At 43.3% G+C, this 26767-nt stretch overlaps 1 protein-coding gene across 1 annotated transcript in view; it reads right to left on the reverse strand.

Moving 5' to 3' along the window:
* The window catches only part of RMND5A (required for meiotic nuclear division 5 homolog A), a 71017-nt gene that overhangs the window by 19942 nt on the left and 24308 nt on the right, over nt 1-26767 (reverse strand). Inside the window, exons 2-4 of the mRNA XM_069101050.1 lie at nt 24351-24493; nt 6713-6847; nt 4016-4116 (exon numbers count right to left, since the gene is read on the reverse strand). Of these exons, the coding sequence (XP_068957151.1) occupies nt 4016-4116; nt 6713-6847; nt 24351-24493 (379 nt within the window). The remainder of the gene's footprint in view (nt 1-4015; nt 4117-6712; nt 6848-24350; nt 24494-26767) is intronic.

Consider the following 26767-nt stretch of genomic DNA (forward strand, 5'->3'; position numbering starts at 1 on the left):
CAATGGCCCACGGACCTCCACTTGCCCTGGCTCACAACCCAGGGGTCATCCTTAACTTCTCACTGCCAATCTGTGGCATTAATCCTCATTGGCATCTCTCAGAAATGCCCCTCAACACTGCGCTGGACTTACTACAACAGCCAGTCTCCCTGCCTCAAGTCTCTCCCCACTTCTACTCAAGGGGCAAAGGGAGCTCCCTAAACACAGGCCCGACCATGCCAATCATGGTCATTAATCATTTTAATCAAGACTTAAAAAAAGTCTTGCCAATATGATGAGCTCTTGAACCACTCCAAGATGGCTACCTTTGTTATAAAGCTGGAACATAATGACCATTTGATCTTTATGAATCAATAAATTAAATGCTTTTAAGAGTTTAATTTAAAGATAATCCTAAGGCTTTCAGTCCCATCATTCTAATCCTCAGCATTCCACTGATCTTGTTAGGCTTAGTGAATAATTCTTTAGTCTCCCTTATATCGAAGTGATACCACCTTACATAATAACACTGACTTCAGGAATTAAATAATAATAATTTTTAAAAAAGAAAACTAAAACTCAAGTAACCTTAACTAAAAAACTGCATTTCCCAGCTACTAAAGGCTAAGGGAAAGGCCCTTCACATCACAAAAGTATTTAAATCAAAAGACCGATGAGAAGGAAGAATAAATGAGATCTTTCTACCCTTCCTTTCTCTCAGTCCTGCTGAAGTCAGCCATACTCCGGCAGCTCCAGGCCATGTGGGAAATCTTCCTAAAATTGGAAAGGACATCAGAATTCACCATCTGCCAGGTACCCAGGAGACAGCAGACGATGTCCCCTGCTCACCTTGCTTTCTCATTTTACATCTCCTGCACACACGGACAGGCTGGAGTGTGCAGAAAGCAACAGAGAAGGAGAAGGGAGCACCTGGAGCTGGTGTCCTATGAAAATCGGGAAACACCCAGGGGTCACTGGAGTATCTGAAGAGCTATCTCTCCTGGGGAGGAGGGCTTCACTGCAGAGGGAAGGCACAGGAGCAAGAGGCAACACTGTGTGTCAGGGAGACCTTGCCACCCTGAGCTGCTTCCAAGGGGCACAGGCTGCCTGGAGAGGCTGGCAAGCCACAGGGCAGATTCCTCCGGCACATGGCAAGACAACCCATCTCAATGGCCCAGATTTCTCTGCTAGTGCTATATACCACCGCCAGGCCCAACACTATTTTCCAGACTCTAACCAGATGGATGGTGACAAAAGCCATTTTACAACATGGGCAAAGCAACCAGAATTAATAGCCGAGGGACTAAAAATGCCATGGAGAGAGCAATGGAAGAGGAGCCTGAGGAGAAAAGCAGCAGTTCCAAGGGTACTTTGCTGAGGGGAGGTCACATGGACCCAGGCATGGATTTCAATCAGACAGGATACACAAGCTAATGAGAATTTTTCTTTTTCCTCCTGTCACTCAGACATTTATTTAACAAGATGAGGATAGCTTTCTCCAAGTTCTAAAAGAAATTTTATGAACTTTTATCAAATATTAATATTTCCACGTACACATGACAGTAAAACTCTGTGTGTGAAGCCACAAAGCTGCCATACAGAGTTTTTTGAAAAGTGCACATTGGGAGCCATTCTGAGCCCCATTCCCTGAGAAAGGCCTCAAACCTGGATTGGCCAATCTGGAGGAAGACATTTTGGCCCACTCTGAGCTTACCTACCCTAATGCCTTCTACACTCTGGCATAAGAGATACGCTTTGCCTTGCTTTGAGTGTTCCCCAAATGCCCCCTCCTGTATCAGCAACTACAAGGCTGGGTGACCAGGAGCAGTCTTCCGTTTGTGAGGGAAAGATGCCTCAGCTGGACCCCATGCTGAACAATGAGGCTTTTCTTATCTAGGCATTTTATGGACCTGTTATTGGACAATACATAGATATGCTGTGCTCTAGGAGTGCGAGGAACTCTGAGACACAAGAGGTCAGGGCAGGAGTCTGCCTCCAAAGAATCTGACCACTCAAGCCTCCCTTCAGTGGAAGTAGAGAGTTCATTAAGACACCCGATGGGGTGGGCGAGATTCCTAGTAAGTCTAAGCCGTTGTGATGCCAACACAAGCAGGACAGAGATTAAGAATCTGCACAAGGAAGGGGCAAGATGGACACTTTTATGCAGAAAGACAGTGGGAAGCCCTGGATAGGATCTAGGAAAGCCAAGTAGCCTGGGGTGGTCTGGAGGTTAACAGAGAAAGAAGTCAGAATGGGATTAAGGCAGGGATAAAGTAAACTAATTAAGTAATCAAGGTGGGGAACACCAAGATCCATCAAGACCTTAATATGAGAGATCATACTATTATAAAATTAGAAGAGAAGCAGATGAGGTATCATTTATTTTGTTAAAGATTTCCCAGCTCCATTCTCATCTGGTTCAACAGCCTGTCCTTCTCAGAGGCCCAGAGGCTGGAGAGAACCCTGGGACCCATTCCAGCTGTTATGATGGGTGAGCTGAGGTCCCTAGGGCTGTATGGGAGGAATGGCAGCCATCTCTGCAGTTCTGCTCCGATAGAGCAGCTGGGCACCTCCCGGGACGTCCAGCCCTCTCTGCCTCACATTTTAAATAAATGTGGAGGAGAGGGAAGAATTACAAACTGGCAGCAAAGTGGTACCAAGGGTGAGAAGCACCTAGGCAGATGGGTACCCCAGTGCCCAGTACAGGAAAATGATAATTTCAAAAATAAAATGAAGTGGAGTCTGAGCACTGGGAAGCTGCCCTCCGAGGTGAGATGGGGCCAGCACTTATCAGAAGCCACAGGGCATTGAGGCACTGACCTGTTCCAAAGAAAGCTGCTGTCAAGTCTGGCTATTTAGCTGTTTCCATCCTGAGGGGCAGACAGGGTCCCCAAACCTCATCTCACCACATCTGCCTCCACCAACCAGGCTCTCTCTGTTGTACAAAGCCTTTTCTTTACAAAGGACCCACAGATTAAAGGGCACCAGGAGAGAGAGCATGTAAACAAATTCCCATTAAGAGGATGCTAACGGGAATCAAGCCCCCTCGCCACATCCTCTGGTTGGCTGGGTCTGGACCACTTAGTATTAAGGATCTCTGAAAATGCCTTCATGGGCAACCTATGAGCCAGCACCTCATGGGGAACCCAGTGATTAAAAGAGCTCCTAGAGCAAGAAGCCAAGGGAGGGGACAGGAATGCCTTTCTTCTCATGAAAAGCAAAAATAATGATCAGGCCTGGCTGCTTTCTCCTTTATTACTAAATCACCACACACTATCTAAATTTCAGTTAAAATAAAATAGCTCCAAATGGAGTCAAAATGATCCAAATGGATCAGTGTCTCCAAAAGCTGTCCCAGAAAATGTACACTTATCTCAATCAATCAACACCTACTAAGCGCTTACTGTATGCTAGGCCCTGGGCTCAGATCTAGGGACATACAAGGAAAAATTGAGACCATCCCTGCCCTCCAAGAGCTTAGCATCCAATGCTTCTTCCAATAAATTTTCTCCAGGCAGGAACAGAGCTGGGCCTGCCATTTCCTTGGTAAGAGAACTCCCAGATAAGAATTTCTCATTTTACCCAGGTAGACTGGTACTTTCCCTGCTATCTACAGTCAGTGATCTGCTCAGTCACGGTCACAAAGCCAATTTTTATCAGAGATGGGGGCTGGAACCCAAATCTCCCTGGCACTGAGGCTGCCTCCCTGCTCTGCTGAGCTGGTGGCACAGTGGAGAGAGTGTACTGGGCCTAGACTCCAAAGACCCCAGTTCAAATCCTGACTCAGACTCTTACTAGTTATGTGACCCTTTGCAAGTCATTTCCCCTCTCTCTTCAATTTCCTCAAACAGGGGGGGTAAAAACAGGACATACCTCCCAGGGTTATTGAGAGAATCAGATGAGACAGCATTTGTGGGGGAAAAAAATCCCTTGACACAGCCTGGCACATAGTAAGTACCACATAAATGTTTTTTCCCTTCCCTTCTTCCCCCTCTCTTTTCAAGATATTCAAAAGAAATCAAGCTTAGTAACTCACTCCAAAGCAGGTCTGAGAACTCGAACTTTTAATGCTTCCAATATTCGATTTAACTCCACAAATGGTTCTTTCTGACTTGGGTCTATAGACAGTCCAGATTCCTGAAATGCAGAAAAGTTCCTTTGTTAACCTTTGGTCAGAACTATGATACAGCATTTAAAGAAAGTAAACTAGCACTGGAAATTTGGGACAATTTAAAATGAACTTTGTCTAAAAAGGCATCCCTCTGGAATCACACAGAACACACACAAGTTCCAAGGTCCTGAAGGGACAGTATTAAGTTCAGCTTGAGCTATGACCATTTTACGACCATGACATTCCATTTTCAGATCAAAGGTTTCAACTGTAGCCTTGTTCTACATAAGTTACTTAGTCTAGATTTTTCTCATCAAAAAAACCAGAAAATATCCAACCTTGTAAATTGTTTCGAGCTCCCTAAATCAGTGGTTCTCAAACTGTGGTCTAGGGACTCCTCCCAGATACCAATTTCAGGGGAAGTCCTTAAGGTTAAAGCCATTTTCATAATAATACTAAGACATGTTTATTTCTACTATGGGAAATACTGAGATAAAACCCACCAACAAAAGTTCTCTGGGAAGTCCTTGATAATTTTAAGAGTGAAAAAGAATCTTGAGGCCAAAAAGCCTGAAAACTATTGTGCTATATTATAGTACAAGACGTGAAAAAGACATAAAAATAACTTTTGGGAGGTTGCTAATTCTGGGGCAAATTTTCAGATCTCTTTAATCAAATATTTCTAGAGGATGAGGAAAACAAATCAATACTTGCATCTATTTTTCCTTGCCTGTTAAAAAAGATAATGGGAAAGAAAGCAGGCCCTCTGCAGGTACGAGCCCAGCCCTGCTTCTCTGCCTCAGTCCTCCTGTCCAAGTTAGATAGGAAAGACAAGACAGGTCTTGCAGACAGAAGAGTCTACAGAAAAGCAATTCTCATCATCAATAATAATTATTTAAAACTATTCAACAAACACTAGTTTACTATGGTCATTTACTACTGTGTATTGGGTACCTAATCTGATCCCCTGAAATAACATTTGACAAAAATTACCGAGAAAACTAATGAGTGGTTGGGCAGAAACCCTTAGGCATAGGCCAATACCTCACACAACATATCAAGGTAAGGTCAAAATGGGTTCATGACTTAGACATAAAAGGTGATATCATAAGTCAATTGGGAGAGCATGGGAAAGTGTACCTGTCATATCTATGGATAAGGGAAGAGTTTATGACTGAAACAAAAAGAGGATAATGGAAAGTAAAATGGACAGTTTTGATTACGTGGAATTAAAAAGGTTTTACACAAACAAAACTAATACACCCAGCATTAGAAGGAAAACAAAACTGGGGGAAAACCTTTATGGCAAGTTTCTCTGATAAAGGCCTCACTTCTCAAATTTGTAGGGAACTGAGCCAAATTTATAAACATAAGAACCATTTCCAAGTTGATTAATGACCAAAGGATATGAACAGGTAGTTTAGAAAAAAGAAATCAAAGCTATCCATAAGCTTATGAAAAATCGTTCTGATTAGAGAAACACAAATTCGACAACTCTGAGGTACCACTTCACACTGATCGGATTGGCTAACATGACGAAAAAGAAAATGACAAATGCTGGAGGGAAGATGGAAAAATTGGGACACTGACACACTGTTGGTAGAGTTGTGAACTAGTCTAGTCATTCTGGAGAACAATCTGGAACTGCTCCTAAAGTGCTATAAAATTGCACATGCCCTTTGATCCAGAAACACCTCCTAGTTGTACAAAAATATGTATAGCAGGTCTTTTTGTGGTGGCTAAGAATTGGAAATCAAAGGGATGCCCCTCAACTGAGGAATGGCTGAACAAGTTGGTGTGTATGATTATGAGGGAATACTACTTTGCTATGAGAAATGAAGAGCAGGATGGTTTCAGGAAAACCTGGGAAGACTTATTATATGAACTGATGCAAACTGAAGTGAGCAGAAACCAGGAGACATCGTACACAGTAACAGTAATACTGTACAACAATCAACTGTGAAAGAATGGCACAGTGAATACAGCACCGGCCCTGGAGTCAGGAGGACCTGAGTTCAAATCCAGTCTCAGACACTTAACACTTAACCAGCTGTGTGACCTTGGGCAAGTCACTTAACCCCAACTGCCTTGCCTTCCCCCCCCCCACCCAAAAAAGATGATTCGTATAAAGACACTAATTCCAAAGGAGCCATGATGAAAAATGCTAACTCACCTCCAGAGAGAACTGATGAACTCTGAAGGCAGATTGAAGCATATTTTTAAAATTCTCTTTCTTTTTATTGTTTGTGTTTTCTTTTGCAACAGGACTAAGATAGAAATATGTTTTGCATGGCTTTGCATGTATAATCAATATAAAATTACTTGCCTTCTCAAGGAAGGGGGGAGGGGAGGAAAGGAGAGAATTTGGAACTCAAAATTTACAAAATGATTGTTTAAAGTTTTTACATGTAATTGGGAAATATTTAACGAAATAAGATTAATTTTTTAAACATTAAAAAAAAAACTATCCCTCCAGTAATGAGCAGCCAGGTTCTGAAAGTAGAAGCAGTTAAGAGACATCCACACCCAGCAGAAAACCTAGCCCTCCTTTGGGATGACCAAACGCTGGGTGTATTCTGGCCGTGCTCCTTCTCACCACATGCCCACCTGTGTCCCAGTTACCTGACAGAGCTCCTCAGCTACATCCAGCATTCCTTGTCGGAAGAAGTGCTCCACCATCACCTCATTGAGGATCCGCTGGCTGTCCGCCTGCCAACAGCCATCGATTCCCACACTACTGATGTCGGAATCAAAATTCTGAAAGACACAAACGAACATTCAATTGGCTGGGGAACATCACCTTAGAAGCCATTGGCAATGTGCTGCTCGGATGTTTTCATTTGTTTCCCACCCAGTCATCTGGTCACCCACTCCACGGGTCTAGAAAGCTGCATTAGAACTTCACCCTTCCGCTGTCTCCTTCCTGAATTGTCTCATTTCCCAGGTCACGTGGACTCACACTACAAATTTACAATCCTAGCCATGAATCCAACCCTTTGCCAGAAGAAAGTCAAATCAGTAAAGTATTTTTAAAAGCAGACATGTAAAAACAAGAACTAGTCAAGTGACAACAAATGATTACAAAAAGTCATTTTCAACAGAGTGGTAAAGAAGTCTTCCACTCCAAAAACCCCAAAGGTTCATTCTTCTCTAAAGGTATTTTTTTTTAAAAAAACACAGTAAGAAATAACTGCCCTAAACTGAACTGCCAAGTCAGTAGCCTAGGACGACAATGGCACATCACAAAAGATGTAATCGTGAAAAATCACATGCAGAATATGGAAACACAAAATTTGTCTTGTTTGTTTTCTCTGCACAGACATCTATCTCTCTTAAAGGTTCAGTATTAATGTACTTTATGAAAAGGAGTAACACAAAGCAGCCAGCGACTAATGGGAGAGAAAGCAGTTACTGTCAGCCAGGCCTGGAGGGGGCTGAACTGCACTCCAGCCTATCAGATTCTGCAGCATAGGTCAATACTTCTAAGCACACCATCCCATCTTTCTGTTCTCCATGACAGCCTAGTCTCCCCCCGCCCCCAAAGAACTCAAGTGCTGGGAACAGAGAAAGATGGTATCACAGTCCAGGCCCCCTTCCCCCCCAAGTCCTCTCCCAACCAGACTCCAGACAAAGAGCCATTCAAATGAACGGGGAGTGGGTGTCTGGAGAGGGAACAATGGCATGTATTACAAATGCATACAGTGGTCTGTATCACAAATGAGCACAGTGGTGTGGAACACCCACCAAAAAAACAGGTGAGCAGGAATCACAGACCAGGCTCTGATGGGCAGAGACACTCAACTGTCTTTGAGCATCATCCAATGTGAATTTCTGGTTCCCACTTAAATAGTCCAAGTAAAAGGTTCTCTCTTCCTCCAATGAGTATAAAAGTTCTATTCTGCAGTGACAACAGCTGGCACAGGTCATGGGCCAATTGGTTCTGCTCAATAATACATGTTAAGCCAGATTTTATAGCTTCCTCCTAACTCAAGTGAATTCCACAAATATTTATCAGGCATCTAACGATGTGAACAGGGGAACTACTCGGCCAAAAAAACCCAGAAGGCTTTAATTATTAGATTGTGTATACGTGTAAAAATGGGAAAATCTTAGATCCTTCAGATGATGCTTAGACCATTCAACTTTTCCCTTGCTTTGGCAGTGAGTCATTTCAGCTATAATGAAGCATGGATGGGGAGGGAAGTAGATGAGTCCCTGAGGTGCTATCACTGGGACTTAAAACTCCAACCTTACCATGCTCTCTATAGAGAATTATTGTTTGTATATAGCTCAGCAAAAGAAATCAAAGTTAAGGCTCTACAAAGTGTCTGGGAGAGTCACCCCTGGGCTTGAGGAATATCAATCCGGCAGCTGGGGAGGATGAATTGAAGAGAGAACAGAGTGCAAGGAGAATGACCCGGAAGCACTGCAGTGGCCCCTGGGAGAGCCAACGAGGGCCCAGAAGACGGTATGGAGGCACAGGAGAACTGAGCTCCATAGGAACCAGAGCTTAGAAACAGCTCAGAGGTGTGCTCATGTCCCAGAAATACTGCAGTCTGCCTCTCCATGGAACCACAGTGGCGTACATTTGCATCACATTCCATAGTGCACAGAGATTCCCCCCAAAACCTCCTGAGGGAGGCTGGGTAGGGGGTAGCCCCATTTCTCTGCATAGAGAAATGAAGGATAAAAGATTTAAAGCCACCTGCCAATCCAGCCAACTGCAGGTGGAAGCACAACCCAAAATAGAGACTGAGGGTCATTTAAAGTGAGGAGAGACAGAGTCGGACTGGGACAAATGGCTTCAAAAATCCCATTCCCATGAGCAGGTGGGGAATGTGTGGTTAAACAATACATCACGTAGGAAGAGAGAGGGTGGTTTTAGTGGCCTGCAAACTCTTATGCTCAAGGCCCAGTGGACAACACGAAGGGCCCCCAAAGCAAAGGCCATCTGGGGCTTCCTTCAGTGAGGCCACCTGGCAAAATCCACCAGACCCAGTCACATCCACCTAGAATCTGATGTCTAGTTCTCAGGGAGACACTGTAGGAATGAGGGACCTAAGACAGCCTCTCCAGAGGATGGAGACTAAAAGGGATTGTGAAAGGCCTCTGGACACTGGTGTGAGAGGACTGCAGAAATCAGCCTGGTAAACCACAAAGATCTGGGGAGTGTCTGCCACACGGGAGGCCTTGTACAGAGACAAAAACAAAGGCAGTTCCATGTCATCATGGGAGGGGCCGTGCTTCTCCCTCCCCAAGGTGATCTGGAGGGAGTTTAAGAAACAGGAGAGATGACGGCAGAGGGAGAGACCTGAAATAAACATCACAAGCTCTCCACAGGTGAACCAATACATTTTGTGGGACTGAACTGCAGAAAGGGAAGGTTCATAAAAGGAGGGAGTGTGAACAAGGAAGAGAAAATAACTCTTTGGTCTCCTCTCAGGAAAGAGGCGGACTTCAGGAGAATGAATGAGGCAGCAGAGGACTGAAAAGGCTCTCTCGACTAACTCGGTGGCAGGAGGGGATCCCACTGAAGAACGTTCTCGGGTGGGAAGAGAGACACTCTGTAATGGGAGGAGGAATTTGTTGCTCTTTCTCTGACAGTGTCATGCCTCCTTTAAACAACATTCTTTCTAAGAATAAGAGAAAACAGACCACCTTAAGCCTTAATTCCATAAGGATTCTTTGTGACCCCATTTGGTGTTTTCTTGGCAAAGATACTGGAGTGGTTTGCCATTTCCTTCTCCAACTCATTTGACATATGAGGAAACTGAGGGTGAAGTGACTTGCCCAGGGTCACACAGCTAGAAGTTATGAGGCAAGATCTGAACTCTGGAAGATGAGTCTTTCTGACTCCAGGTACAGCATGCTATGCACTATGGGGCCACCTAGCTGTCCCAAGAAGTAATAATAAGCATGAGGAATACAGGGTGAAAATAGAAAGTGGACAAAGTAATTAAATTGCTTTAGAAAAGAGGCTGAAATTTTAAAAAACAACAGGCAAAAGAAGTCTAAGGGAGGGGCGATTTTTAATTAATGAAAGAGAGTTGTTAAAGGGGAAGAAAAGACAATAGATAATCAAATAAAAGGAAGAAAGAAAAAGGAAGTGAGTTAAGTAAAATTAAAAAAAAAAAACAACTAGGGAACGAGGTGACAAAGTAGAGAGGGGTGGCCTAAGGGTAAGGAAAAGATAGTGAGCATAGGCTGCCTTAAGGGAGATTAAGCAAAAACAACTGCACAAAGTGCTGTCTTAAAAGAGGACTAATGAAACTGAAACTCTGATTTTTTTAAAAAGCCATACTGAAGAGATAAATGGAGAAAAACAGAAACCCGACTCTCATCCTTTTAAATGTGAATGGATTAAACAATCCAATAAAATGAAAAAGACTAGATTAAAAAAAACCCCACCAATCTGCAGCTAACAAGAAACATCTAAAAAAAAAAAAAAAAACCAAAGGATAAAAATGAGGTTGGAACAAAATTTGCTATGGATCAAGTGAATCTGGAAAAGTAGGTATTGTGATGCTATCAAACAAAGGAAAACCCAAAATTTACAACATAAAAGAGATAAACATATTGTAGATATGTTGAAAGGATCCAGGGACAATAAACCAAAATTAATACAAGACTTATATGCTCCAATTGCCAAAGCTTCAAAAGTAACAAAAGAAAAGTTAACTGAATTGCAAGAAGACAAGAGATAATAAAAAATATAATAGTAAGAGTACAACAAGGCTGTATATTGTCACCTTACTTATTTAACTTATATGCAGAGTACATCATGTGAAATGCCAGGTTGAATGAATCAAAAGTTGGAATTAAGGTTGGTGGGGAAAATATCAACAATCTCATATATGCAGATGACACCACTCCAATGTCAGAAAACAAACAGAATTAAGAAGCATCTTGATGAAGGTGAAAGAGAAATACTCTTTAGAGAGTAAGTACTGTTAAGCTGTAAGCCAGTTTAACATCTAAAAAACTAAGTTCTTGACAAATGGTCCCATGACTTTCTGGGAAAGAAGGAGAAAAAAATGGAAGCAGTGTTAGATTTTATATTCTTGGACTCAAAGATCACTGTGGACGGCGACTGCAGCCATGAAATTAAAAGACACCTGTGCTCCTTGGAAGGAAAGCTATGGCAAATCTGAACAGCATACTAAAAAGCAGAGACATCACCTTGCCAACAAAGGTTCATATAGTTAAAGCTATGGTTCTTCCAACAGCAATGTATGGCTTTGAGAGTTGGACTGTAAGGAAACCTGAGTGCCACAGAACTGAAGCCTTCAAATTGTGGTGCTAAATCTAGAAGCTTTTTTGAGAGTCCCTTGGACAGAAAGGAGCTTAAAGAAATTAATTCAGGCTAATTCAAGAAGGTCAAATACTGAAGCTGAGGCTTAAATATTCTAAACACACAATGAGAAGATAGAATTCATTGGAAAAGATTCTGGGAAAGATTGAAGGCAAAAGGAGAAGGGGACGACAGGAGATGGACAGACAGTATCAGGAGAACCACGAACATGATCAGAATTTTATTTCCATTTCACTAGTAAGGGTCTAATGGCACTGCCAACCAAAGGCAAGCCCAGCTGAGTTTGGAAAACTGCTTAATATGATGAATATTTTTGGTCATGGCAACTCATGAAACCATCTCCAAAAATATGAAGAGGTGGTACTTTTAACATCTCAATGATGAAATCACTGAACCATAAAGTCCCAAAGCAACAATAAATGGAGGGGAGGAGGGAGGAGGAACCATACCCCATCTGACCATTCTTCACCACCCGCTTGTCTTTCTCCCCCTCTCTTCTCACTGCCCCAAATCTCATTAGCTGTAGTTACCATATCACTCTCTTGACTCCTTTCATACTTGTGGTCTAGATATTTCTATATTTTACATGATTTTTAGAAATCCCCAAATGTTTTTCAGCCAACTGCTTGATGTCTGTCTTCTCCCAATCCTGGGATGCTAATTTCTGAAATACTAACGCTTGACATTTTCTCCATTCAAGTCTGCTCCATTTGTTTTAGCACCAAACTCTGAACTCTAAACCTTTGGACTCTCCTCGGTCATCCCATCCCACTTATGAGCCACTCCTTCCAATTTGACAAGCATGCCATGTGTATCTCTTTTCAAGTCTTCTAGGCTTGGACATTCCCTCCAACAACACAGAATGAAGCCCACCTAGGCCTGTCCATCCCATAGTACTCATGTCCTTCCATGAGTCAGCCAAGGAGGAGATCCACCCACCATGCCAGAGGCCATGCCGCTTTCTTCTTCTTCTCAACATGATGAAGGTACTAGGAGAGCTATGGGATGTCCACCTATTTGTTCTGTAACATGTGCCTTAGGATCAGCCCACCATACATCTCCTCTTCATCATTCTTTTAATTTGTTATGGATTTCAGTCAGCTTCCATCTGCCAGGAGCCTCTCACCAGAGTCCTGATAAAAATGCCCAAACCTCCATTCAAATCCCACCTCAGAGGCAGTTACTGATCTGAGGCAAATCCCACATCCACCCCGATAGGCCTTAGCTTCTTCTACCTTTAAAGATGAGGTTGGACTAGATGAGTTCTAAGGTTGTAGAGCTACAATCCTATGATCCTAAGGACTTAAAAAAATAATTAATTACAGCTGTTTTTTTAGTAGCTAAAAAAGTATATTTACTTACATATGGAATTTACTTGAAAGCTACCAGTGATCAACCCATTCAATTATAAATTGATTATTTATTAGAAGGCAACATATTATCCAAAATCTTAATAAAATGCATAAATGATGAGATAAAAATCTGGTCAAAAAATTGTGTTGAAAAAAATAATATGCTTAAAAAGTTTTTTTTTTAAATATTGTGTTTAGGGCAGCTAGGTGGTGCAGTGAGTAAAGTGCCAGCCCCAGTCAGCAGGACCTGAGTTCGGTTCCGGCCTCAGACACTTAACACCCACGCAAAAAAACTAGCTGTGTAACCTTGGGCAAGTTACTTAACCCCAATTGCCCTCCAAAAGACAAAAAAAAAAAATACTGTGTTTTTAAAAAATAATCCTATCATAAAGCTGGCCACTTGGTGATTTATAATTTGTATTCATTTCATGATTCACCATGTTGTGGCCCCTTGCAGAAGAGATGGTGATACAGTAAAACACATGACAGAATCAAGTCCATCCCATATACACCAAAACATTTATAGCAGCACTTTGCATAATATGAAACATCTAGAAATAATATTTTCTGATATTCATCTGGTGTACTGAAAGTGACACTAAGACAACCCTAAAGAAAACAGAAGCTCACCCTGATCAACAACCTGGGCAAGTCTCTTAACTCTTTTTTTTTTTTGGAGTGGGAAGGCAGGGCAGTGGGGTTAAGTGACTTGCCCAAGGTCACACAACTATTAAGTGTTAAGTGTCTGAAGCTGGATTTGAACTCAGGTTCCCCTAACTCCAGGCCGGTGCTCTACTCACTGCACCACCTAGACACCCCACAAGTGTCTTAATTCTTGGCCTCAGTTTCCTCATCTGAAAATGAGAAAGGTAAGCCCTAAGACCTCAAAGGGCCCTTCCAGATCTACAGCAATGATCTATAATCTGATGAAAAGTAAGAAGAATTAAAGAACCATGAGAAATCTGATAAGGTCTTCAACGAGAAGGTGGGCACAGGGCAGGGTGGTGAGAAGCATGTCAGAAATGGCTTAGACTGAAGGAATGAAGGAGGCTTCTCACCTGTGCATCTGAATGGTGTCTTCAAAAGTCTTAACATGGAGACTAACAAATGGCATCAAAATATTAACACACACACAAAATGGAGAGTCATTTCCCAATCCACTCCATGTATACAGCCAGATCTGGCTGGAACTAAGGTCAAAACAAACACTGGGTAGAAGAAAAAATAAGTTTAGAAAATGTTGAAACCGTGAGAGTAACTCTGATTCTTTTAAAGAGCCACAGTCCCTGGATACAGATGACCCTGTGACTACAGGTCACCTCCCCAAACCTCAGTCCTGTTGTCAGTCAGAGAAGGAGGGAGACACCTGTTTAGTTGTGGCACCCAGATCCCATGACATCCTCAATCTGACAGAAGCAGGGACAGTCTGGAATCTCAGAGGACTGACAGAAAAACAAGAATCTTCCAGAGGCAAGGGGAGTGAACACGGAGAGGAATCCATTGTCAGACATGGTCAATAAGTGGGATTGTTCTTTGCACAACCATATTTCTTAGTTATAAGGGAAGGCTCTGTTGGGGTAGAAAGAAGTCATTGTGAAGTAATGACAGTGATAGGAAAAGAGACACCAGCTATTATTTACAAAGCGCTTTAATATTTGTATGTAAAGTGCTTTGTACAGGCATGTTGTCTCCTTGGATCCTGAAGACCACCCTGTGAGACAGGTAGTAGTATTATCCTCACTCACAAACGAGGAAAAGTGAGGCTGAGGAAGGATAAGTGGCTTGTCTGAGCTAGAATTCGAACTCAGGTCTTCCTCATTCCAAGTCCATCTCCTGTACCATCTAGCTGGGAAAAATGCTAATATATTAAATATTTTAAGGAGGTCTCAAAGTGGAGAAGATTCCAAATGGATAGAAGGGGAAAGAATAAATCCCAGATGTCACTTTTATTTTTTTTAAAAAAGGACACTGGCAACTAATGAGCTACACATGCCTTTTTTATAGAGATGAAAAGTGGTGCAGTTTTTACCTGCATGGCAGAGGAAATAAGCACGCTGATGAGCCTTTCCCTAGCCTACAGTGCAAGGATCTCAGTGAGAAGACTCCTATGGCCATTGGATGTGCAGCTCTGTACCTAAATCAGGAGCCCAAAATGCTGTCAATTCATAATCTACAAGGTAAAGTTACCGTGCAACTTTATCCCCTCCTTGAAAATTGTTTTAATCCTTCACACCCTGAGTATTCTCTTAAGCCATCAATCTCTCTCTTGCCATGACCAAATAAAATTTGTTTCTAAGCCTAACCTTAAATTAAATTCATTACCCAAGTAGCAGAAACCGTCTCACATGCCCTCTCCACTATCAAGTCTTTACTTCCACATATGTCTCTTGACAAATCTATCACTGTTTCCTCTAGACGCTCCTCTCCTCTGTAAAACTCATTTCATCTTGACCAATGATGTGGATTCCCAATCTTCTACTTCCCCAAAATCTATTCTATCCATTCCCTCTTTGACCTTCCATTTTTCCCTTTCCCATGACTCTCTCTCTTCTATCTTCAAACACTTCTAAATATTCCCTGGCTTGAGCACCAACTCAACGTCACCAGCTGGCCCTTCAGATTAAAATTCTCCCTTTTATTTTCCTCCCATAACTAGACTCCTTCAACAAACCCTGTGCTAGTTGCCCCCAAGAAGCATTCTTTCTGACATCAAATCAAAATTGCTATGCCCAGCTTCCAAGGCCTGTTTTAGCCATCCAACTCTCTCCCTTAAGACTCTTCACAGACAGGCTCCAGATCCAAAGCAACATCCCTAACATAAAGGATGGGAGAACATGCACTTTCTCTACTTAGTCTCTCCCTGTTTTTTCTCCCACCTGGAAAAGTTCCTCCCAACATGTGAAAGGTGAATGAATGAAACTCTAGGAAAGGTTAGAACAGTGAATATAATTTGGCTATTTTTAATAGTCCTCTTAGCACAAGAGTGTTTAGATTGGTTAAGTCCAAAGTAAGACATGAGTCATGTAATCTGAGACAGAACTTTAGAGATAACAGAATAGTCAACATACACAGCCTACTATTTTGCCTTGGGCATACATTCTGAATTACTAACGAGCACCCTGTCCCCCAGTTAAAATAGAAAGTCTCAATGTGGAAATGTTTTATATGATTGTACATGTATAGCCTATATTAGACTGCATGCTGTCAGGGGGGGGGAGGATTTGAAACTCAAATTTTATAAAAGTGAACATTGAAAAATCAGAAAGAAATTTTAAAATAAAATAAAATTTAAAGTCTCCACAATAAGTAAAAGGGACTATTTAAAAAAAAACTCAAATTGCCCATGATCAGATTTATTTCAAAACATCCAATACCTTCAGGTACCAATTTATAGCCACACAGTGCTTTATGACCCTTTTTGAATAGTTAGAGATCATGAAATGCCTTGGTACTCAGGATAAAATTCATCTACTTCTCACTTTGGGGCAAAATTGCCCAGAGGATTTCTAAATGGCACTGAAAACAAAAATAATTTAAAGGAGTAAATGAAATGAAGTAAATTAAGAAGCCAAACATTTACTAAGGAAAAGAAATTCATTAGCTTGTGCTCTGGCAAACTGCCACACTCAAACTCTGCCACCCTCCAAGGTCAGCCAGCTTTGGCTTCTTCCCTGGTCCCTGGAGGCACAGCTCTGTCAGAAGTCGGGTGCACTCGCTTACTAGGCTGGAGGACTATATTCCACCTCATTTCAAGACTATTTGAGTGGTTGGAACCAGTTAAATGTCACCAGCACACTCTGGATACCCATGTACAATACCAAGGGAGCTTCTGGAATGGGCTAGAATTCAGAAAACTAATCTCCCGTTAACTCATTTACTTTGAACAACAACCTTCCTGTTCCTCAGTTTCTCCTTCTAAACTAAACCTAATAAAAATTACTTGAAAAGCCCTAACTCTGAAGAACTATAACAAGAGCCCCTCTCACCCTGGTATTATTTCCTCTGAGGTTTCCTCACTCTGATCTCCTGACTTTTCTCCTACCATTCCACAAGCCCCTTCTCAGCCTCTACCAATTCATCCCCTACAACCCAACCCCAAAATGTGTCGCCAAGGCCCCACCCTGGGCTGTCCTCGCTTCTCGACTTACAAGCATCTGTTTTGTGGATCTCAATTACGTCACCAGATAAATGATTCCCCCATCCATATAATCACAACAGTCTCTCTCCTGAGCTCCAAACGCCTAGTGGACATGTAACAGAATGTCACACAGACATCTCAAATTCAGAAACCCAGACAACTTTGTGGCTACTCACAAAGCTGCTGCACTGCTTTAGGTCCTCAGAATTTCTCAGGGGGACTACTGTCATTTTTTTTTCAAAACAAATTACAAAAGCTTACCACTTTGGGGTGGGTGTGGGGGGAAGGGAGAGCAGGGACAACACAGAACACTGTATTTTCAAGGTAAAGTCTATCCTCCACAAGCTGCCAAGTCATATTCCTAAAGCACAGGTCTCACTAGAGAATCCTTCTAAGCCAACTCCCTATCGGCTACAGGATTAAACACAAATCCCTCCATTTGGCATTTAAAGAGCTTCACGACCTGCCCTGCCCCACCCCCTCTTCCCATTACACATTACCTCCTTTGGTGCACAGGCCTTCCTGCTGTTTCTCACGTACACCAGGGCACCATCTGGATGCCTCTACACACATACCTCCATCTCTTGGAACTCTGACCTGTCTCCACCTACCAGAGTTGTTCCTGAACAACACCCCTACCCCAATAACATTTATTTTGCATCTACTTGGTTCCCCCACCCCCACGTGGGCTCTTTGACTGCAAAGATGCAGTTTTGTCTTTTCTATCTCTAGCGTCTAACTAGCTGGCACACAGTAGGTGCTTAATAAATGTCTGAGGACAGAAAAACAAAGATACAGATAAAAGGTTTTTTAGAATGCTGCATGTTACATATATAGAGACCTGTCATTTTCTTTCAAAGACACTATTCTATTTTCTGCATACTGATATTAAGTCCAGCCCAAACCCAAAGGAATAACCTAAACGGCTTAAATAAGAAATACTTGAGTTTTAGGGGTTAAAGCTGCCCTGCTGGGTCAAAGACTGGGCAGTTAATAGGTAATAAATGCTCACAGACATAATTCCACATGGGTTTCCCCGCTCTGATCAGTGGTGTCTTGCCTACCATTCACAGGTGAATGAATTCAGTACTGCAAAAAGAATTCCACCTTCCCTGGTGGCGGCGGGGAAATCAGGAATCCTCTTACCAAATAATGAAAAGGGCTTTTTAGAACCTATTGCCAGGTGACCTTTCAAGCTAAAATTCATACCTGGCAGAACATGCTGGCATAAAAATTCCCTTTAATCATCATCTGTTTTCTGTTACTATAATTGGTTCCATTATGTGTAGTACTTATGCTACAAAATCATTCCAAAGGCTAATAGGGTCAGCTCATTCACCACCTGTTCTGACTGGCTTCATAGGCTAACTTCTGCAGTTCTGAACTGTAATCTAAAATTCAGTAAATAAGAAAGTTGAGTCATTCAGTGTTCACTATCATTAATCTTCACAGGCAACTGAAAGGAAAAAATAGGAAGAACAGCTTTACCAAAACATCGTGGAAATGCACTCAAAGGGTACTCAAAACTCTTCATTAACTGAAGTTACTCAGGACTTCATCCCATGTCTCTGATACTGCTGAAACCTCAGCAAAACGCTATAGAAAAACCCTTCTCAAAGATGGGTAAACTGTAAGCTAACTAGAGATTTTCACACCCAAAAGCAGGTACACTCTATGGTTAAGCTCTTTCACAAGCAGGAAAATGACACAGTTTTCCTCTGAAGACAAGGATGTGATCTGGCTCAGAAAGTGTCTACACAAAAAGCATGACTAACAAGAGCCTCCAAATGTTGGAGACACAGTCGAAGGGGATCAACCAAGCTAAAAACAACCCCCAAGGCCAGCCATTTGGAACTCACCAACTGTGCCTCATCATCACATGAGACAAACCCTCCCCCTTTTCAGATGAAGAAAACAGACAACCTGAAAGTGAGTAACACAGCCCTCTGGGCTCAGCCGGCCTCCCTCAGGCCTAAGCACTTACATCAGCTCTAACCAGCAGATGCCTCCACAAGATCTCCTGGTGTTTTATCTACTCAAATCAGACAATCATTTATTTCTTCAAACATTTTTAAAATTTAAGAAAAATCATTACATGCTAAAATGGAATCCTTGGTTTGCCTTTTTCAAAAAGAAATCTTTTTGAAACATCCATCTTTCAAACAAAAGTAAGACATCTGATAGTCTTAGATCTAAGGGCATTCTGGCATTAAAGTATGGGGAACAGTCAAATGAAATGAAAAAATAAATGTCTCTACTGCCCACCCTCTCACAAACTTTTTTTTATGAACAATATCCAGTCTAATATCATGCCTCTCTCAATGAACTTGTCTCCAACCAATGATGCCATGATGCCACACCAGCACACCCTGCTCAATAGTTAGCCTACTCCCACGACCTTCCCAGGGATCCTGAACAAAACATCATTCCCCATCCTCCACTCACCACTCTTATGCCTAACCACTTCAACCCTATGCCTAAAATGTCCCACTCCAGATGTGCTGAATTCCTCCACTGTGGGCTCTGGAATTCCTGTTCCAAGGTACCAAAGCCTCTGCCATCTTCTGGCCCTCCCTGGCTCCCTTCCCAGGGGACCCACAACAATGCTTCCCTCTATGCTTTCTGAAACACAGGCTTCTCTCTCTCACACTCCCAATGCACAATAAAGGGACTGGACTATTCTGTGTTTAGCACTGCTACTCCCTCAACTGACTTCACTAATCAAGCTCCTCTTTTGAAGTTCACAACATCCAAAATATGTCACCCATTCAGATCCTGGTGGCTTTTATTTATCGACTCATAGGACACCTGCCTCCTTCCCTAAGAAGTTTACAGTGCGTGGCTTACAGTCTCTCTTCTCAACATCTCCTGCCTTCAAAAAAGGAAGCTTGCTTTGACCCGGCAATACCACTTTTAGAGCTGAATCCCAAAGAGATCATCAAAAATGGAAAAGGACCCATATGTACAAAATTGTTTATAGCAGCTCTTTTTGTGGTGGCAAAGAATTGGAAATTGAGGGGATGCCCATCAATTGGGGAATGGTTGAACAAGTTGTGGTATATGAATGTAATGGAATAGTAATGCGCTATAAAAAATGATGAGCAGGTGGGCTTCAGAAAAACCTAGAAAGACTTACACGAACTGATGCTGAGTGAAGTGAGCAGAACCAGGAGAACACTGCACACAGTAACCACAACACTGTTCAATGACAGACTTTGTTAGACTTAGCTCTTCTCAACAACACAATGATCTAAGTCAATTCCAAAAGACTCAAGATGGAAAATGCCACCCACATCCAGTGAAAGAACTATGGAGTCTGAAAGTAGATCAAAACCTACTATTTTTCCTTTCTCATAGTTTTTTCCTTTTGTACTGATTCTTCTTTCACAATATGACTAATGTGGAAATATGGTCAATATGGCCTATATCTTTTGCAACCCATCTTGGGGAGGGGGGAAATTTTAGAACTCAAAATCTTACAAAAGCAAATGCTAAAAACTAAAAATTAATTTAAAAAAATACAGAGCCATGATCTTCAAAATAAAAAAAAAGGAAACTTTAACATACTGACTGCTACATCCTCAGTCCTGCCGTCGTTCAGCTGTGTCCAGCGCCTCATGATCCCATAGACCTTCTATCTTCCACTATCTCCCAAAGTCTGTCCAAGCTCATGTTTGTTGCTTCCATGACATTATCTCTCCATCTCATCCTCGTCCTTCCCCTCCTCCTTTTGCCTTCCATCTTTCCCAACATCTGGATCTTTTCCAACTGAGTTGTCTTCTCATTATGTGGTCAACCATTTCAGTATCTGTCCTTCCAGTGAACAGTCTGAATTAACTTCTTTAAGTATTGACTGATTAGATCTCCTGCTGTCCAAGGACTCTCAAAAGTCTTCTCCAGCACCACAATGTGAAAGCCCACAACCTCCTGCTCTATCCCACCTCAGCTACTCACAAAGATGGTAACCTCCCTGATCCTGCTATTGTCCACAAGGATCCACTTCTGTGGTAGAACTCCAAAACTCCTTTTCCTGGTCATAATTTTATCTTTCCCTAGGCTCCTTACAAAGCCGAATCCTGATCTTTGTTCTCATTGTGACTTTCATTTCCTAGTCACTCCCATCTTTCCTGGGCACTCCGGTGGCACTCTCCTACCTACCCTATCTTGATCCCTTACTCAACTAACTCTTCTCCACCCTATTCTCTCCCCTCAATTGTCTTGCACCATTGTCCTAACCTGTGTCTTGCTAAACCCCAACCCTGGATTACTCCTATCTGCCTCCTTCCCTCCTACTCACATGCCGACAAATGGAGCTAGAGGAAATTCCAAAACTATTCTGAGAATCCATTACAAAGATGTCCAATCTCATCTCAACTGTGCAAGACTCTCTGCTCTTCCCCCGCAACTGTCCTCAATCTGTCCCCATGGCTTGTTGTTTCATCCTTCACAACATCTCCCAGACATCTCTCAACTCCTAGAGCCACAGACCTAATCCAGGCCTTCACTGCCCTTCACACTTGTCAGCGTCCCTGCCTTAAGTCTCTCCCGCTCAGCTGCCAAGATGACTTTTCTAAAATACAGGGATGATCATGTTCCCCCTTAATGAGTTTCAGTGGCTCAGTTACCCCCAGGAACAAAAAGCAATTCCTCTGTTTGGAGGATGAGAACGCACAGAGGGCCTGCTTAGATACCAAGCGCCATGCTAAGAGCTTTAGGAAAAAATTTCATCTGATCCTCAGGGCAACTTGGAGGTGGACACTGTTATCATCTCATGTTATAGTGGAAGAAACTGAGTGGAATGAGGGGAAGTGAATGGCCCAGGATCACACAGCTGGAAACTTGAGTTCAGAGCAGAACACAGGTCATATCCTGACTCCAGCCCACTGGGTCACTGAGCTCCTACCTGTAAACACCCTTCACAACCCAACTTCTTCCTACCTACCTGTCCACTCTTTCTAGACCTTATAACCTATGGGAACTCGGTATCAACACCCCAGCCCACTTGCTGCTCCCACTGCATGATGCTATCTCCTCTCTTCCCTCTGGTTTTCCCCAAAGCCTGGAAGGCTCTGACCCTTCACCTCTGCCTCATGTTTTCCCCAGCTTCCTTCTAGACTCAGCCCAAATCCCACCTTCTGCAGGTTTGTCCTTCTGTAATGGTAAGGGAATTTGAAGATCTTCCCTGCCCCTTAATAGGCCTAGGGAATTTGAACATCTTTCCTGACCATAACGGGCCTCAAGTGGAACCCAACAGAAGGGGCTTGATTGGGGGGAGGCTTGTTTTTCAGGAAGGCCCACACCATCTGTCACTTTGTCATTAGGCAGTGAGTCACACAGACTGTGATGTCCTCTGACCCTGAGGAAGAGTATACATACTCTGAGGTAAGGTTTTGCTTTGGGGCTCACTCACAGGAAGATGGATGATTTGGCCAAATGAGACTCTGGATGGCCGTTTAGTCCCCAGCTTTGAAAACCCAGATGTTGGTGCTTCCCTCTCTGGTAACTATGTATGTATGTTATGGTCAGACAGTTAGAAGCCCTGTCTGTTGAATTATGTTATTTTCTCTCTCTGTAGTTTTTGTCTGCTTGCATTTTCTGAAGTTCAGGGCGCTGACTTTTTCCCCTAAACTAAGTGCAGTAAAGCAGATCAAAGAACCTGTGCTAGCAGCTAGCCTGGGTATGCCAGGGTGCTTGCTGTTACACCTTCCCTACCTCCCCACTTACTGGTACAGCCCTCTCTCTTCAGATTACCTTCATACAGACAGACATACAGGTATAGGTGTGGGGACATACTGGGAAGCTACAACGTTCATGTCCTTAAATGATAATGCTGTCATTCAAAACATTTCTTTCTAGGCCTTCTCTTTGAGAAATCCCCCTCCATGACCAACCTGGTCAAACCAGAAAACCAGTTTCCTTCCTGCTTCAAGTCCCAGGATACTGGCTCTTGGCCAGAGGCTTCTGGCACCCCTCTTCTGCCATCTAATCCTTCTCTCCATCCTCTAACACTCACCTCAAAAGCTACAAGTGGGTCAGGGTCAAAGAACTGGGGCCCAAACCCAACTGCAGTGCTCACTACCCACAGGACCCCAGAAACACTGAGCAGGGCATCTCCCCTCACAAACTTAGCGTCCTCATCTGTACATCGAAAACATGGACCAGAGGAACTCTAAGTTCCCTTCCACCTTCAAATCCATGAATGAACTCTGACCCTCCATCAGCCAATGTATCAAATGCCTACTCTGTGCCTGCCAGAAACTATGTGAGGTACAAGATAACTCCCAAAGTGAGACAGTGCCTGTCCCCAAGGAGCATACATTCTACTGGGGGATCAAAACCCATTCCAGGGGGTGGCTAGGTGGCGCAGTGAATAGAGCACCGGCCCTGGAGTCAGGAGGACCTGAGTTCAAATCCGGCTTCAGACACTTAACACAAAAACTAACCACGTGACCTTCGGCAAGTCACTTAACCCCAACTGCCCTCCAAAAAGCAAAAAAACAACAACCAAAAGAAAAAGCCATTTCAGCTCAGATATGCAGGCACAGTAAATATTCCAAATGATGCAGGCACAAGGAGGTACTGGGGGAGATAGAAGGAGGCAGCACCAACTAAGTCAAGAATCCAACTGTGGCTACAAGAGAAAAGGAGAAAGAAGAGCCTGACGGCCACAGACCACAGCTTGGGCAAAGGCAGCAGAGTGAAGAATGGCTTCTGCTTGAGCACCGCCCCCCCCCCAAAGCTAAATGTCAAAAACCACATACAGACACAGGGCCTAAAGTAACCAACCTATTCCCTAGGGGAGATGAACGCATAATATGGAGACTAAGTCTGATAGGTAAACTGATATTGCCTAAACCTACCAGGACCCAAGCTTTACCACCACTTGGCTACTAAGAGGGCAGAAGAGTACAGAGCACAAAAAGGAAATTTCTGGATCTACTGCAAGGGGTGAACTGGGAGAAAAGAAATGAATATGAAAGATCATGAAATGGCTATAAGCTCTGGGCCCTGCTGACCCTTAGAGCGAGGGAAACAATGCAGTGAGGTGGAAATGTTTTACAAAGAGGTCTAGTTCCCAGTATAGCACATAAGATCAGGAAAAGGCTTCAGTGATACAGCATCTGCCAGCTGCAGTGTCCATCAATGTCTGGCTCCCCTGTGGCAGCCTCCCACTTTCAGGACAGAAAGGATCCGGTCCCTTCCTACAAAGGAAAGCTAATATAAAATACCCTTGTCCCTTTGGGAAGGGAGAAGCAGCTAGAAACCTGAAGGGCCATTGGAGGGGAGGGGGTCAGTGAGAAAGAATGGGCTTACTGCAGGTCACCCAGGTGTCCACTCTTCACTGGAGGCCCCCAAGGTCATCGCCCCATGGCCAGTCATTCCCCCAAACTCTAGGGACTCTCATTTGGAAGCAATGACAGGACTCTTAGTTACTAATGCACATAGTAAATAACCTACCTTATCAATGGCTTTTCCAACCCGGGAAACACTGCTGTGGATGTCTTTGTGATCGGAAGCCAGTTTTTGGACTGTGTCCTTTATTCTTTTACAGCACTGTGTCAAAACAAGTGACAGTGTCCCTGATAATTCACCATCTTGGCCTATATGAAGAGAAAATGAATTACTAAAGCAAAACCAAATGAAGGTGGCAACTCCCTCAACTTAATGAAGACAAAAAAATTAACCCAAATCATCAATGACATTATTCCATAAGGGAGAGGGGGAGGGGGCACCCATTTTAAAATAGCAAACAATGTGATTACTGCATTCTCTTTTTTTTTTTTTTTTTAAGCAATTGGGTTTAAGTGACTTGCTCAAGGTTACACGGCCAGGTGTTTCTGGGTGTGGTGCTGAGTATCTGAGCCTGGATTTGATCCAGGTCATCCTGACACTGGAGCCGGTGCTCTTACTCGGTGAGCCACCTGGCCACCCCTAAGCAATTGGGGTTAGGTAACTTGCTCAAGGTTACATAGCCAGGTGTTTCTGGGTGGATGCTAAGTGTCTGAGCCCGGATTCGATTCCCCAGGTCATCACAACACTGGGGATGGTGCTCTTACTCGCTGTGCTACCTGGCCGCCCCGCTGCATTCTTTTTTAAACAAAGGCCACCAACTCCAAAAAGAAAAGGGTGGTTTTCTTTTAACCTATTAACAGGATGAAAGACAAAGAGTCCAGTGGATCTGTTATAGCATTTTTCTACTTCAGCAAACCATCATTTAATGTATCATTTTGTAGACAAAGTCCACTACAAAAAGCCTTTGTAATGCCTTCACACCCCTGAAAGAGGGTCTTGGTCTGATGATCTCTTACACCTTACAAAAACAAAAGGCATCACAAACCAAAGCTCCTCTGACCATCATGAAGGAAGTCAGACTTATGAACTAAGTTATTATTCCTGATCTAGCCCAAACACTTCCCTAAAGCCTTGTACAGATTGATTTTATTTGGGAGAATAAGAATGTACATTCTCAAGGTCAATCATAAGCAATTAAGCTGAGGGGACAGTAGATCAAAGGAAGGTAGTTTACCATCAAATCACATGTCGTAGGAAATACAGCTCCATTCCCCTTCCCCAAACACACACACACACACACAACACTCTCTCTCAAAAGCAATGCCTTTCTCCCTACCCAACCACACCCACACAACCACCCAACTTAAGGTTCTCATCATCTCTTACCTGGACTTACTTTTTAAAAACAGCCTGCTGATCAGTCTACCTTCCTCAAGTCTCTCCCCTCCATACATCTGCTGAAGCACAGATCTACTAGAGTCATTCGTAGCTCCCTACGACCACATCCACAAGACTAGGCCTCCTCCAAAGCAGGCTGCAACTCTGGGTAGGGTTACTCTACAAGAACTCAGTACCACGTGTTCCTTTGCCTCTCAGACACCAGGAGAATAGCCCAGGAAAACTGACTAGAACACATAGCCTATCTTTCAACCACCTGGAGTTTTCTATTTTATCAACAAACATGCAGTGTGAAGCAAGAGTTCTGTTCCGTGAGATCTAGAACCAGACCACTAGAGCTTTGTGCCTTCTGGAATCCAGTCCACCCAGCTTCTTAGCTCTTCCCCAAACTCAAGGGGCCCTTTCTGAATCCCCACAGCCACAGGTGCCCTATGTCTCTCATCTTCTACCTCTCAAAATCCTTATTTTCCTTCAGTGCTCCTTTCCATGAAGCTCTCCCTCATCACCCCAGATGGTAGTGCTCTCTCCCTCAGCAAGTGACTTTGTATTTGCTTAGTGACAGCGAGGCTGTCTGTCCTGCTGAGATATCAGCGACTAGGCAGAGGCGATTGTCTCAGCATCCCTGGTGCTTACCTGAGGGCCTGGCACATACTGGGCACTTGATAAATGCTGATTAAATGTAAAAGAATCAACCTCAAAGAAGACTTTTAAAACCCACACCCTTATTTCTGAGTGGTGAGGATGTGAGCTTGCTGCATCTGCTACACCTCCAATAACTTCTTCAGTACACAGATAAATGAAGAATTTGCAGCCGGCCTCTTCTCCCCCCACTGAAAGCCCAACTTAAAGCCTACCTGAACAAACAAAGCCTTCCTATCCTGGACACTGGGCCGTCTCATCCACTAACACCTGATGTACTCACTGGGCTCTATACTAATTATCTGGCTGTGCGTGATTCCATGTTTGTGTCTGGTCCCCCCAAGTCAATCAAGAGGCCAGGCTTTCCCCTTACACAGAGCAGGCACTCAAATAGTAATCATGGGGGGACCTGGTCAAGGACAAGACAAATGAGCAGGCTACTCCAACACGACTTTGTGCTACAGAGATAACAGGCAGGATAAGAGTTCTAATCCATCCTACCAGGCAGCAAAGACTTCCAGGCTGCCCAGCATCCTGGCCACACC

This window comes from Petaurus breviceps, unplaced genomic scaffold (assembly GCF_028583685.1).
Source record: "Petaurus breviceps papuanus isolate PSGF00001 unplaced genomic scaffold, PetGlider_PUasm1.0 446, whole genome shotgun sequence".
NCBI classification, from domain to species: Eukaryota; Metazoa; Chordata; class Mammalia; order Diprotodontia; family Petauridae; genus Petaurus; species Petaurus breviceps.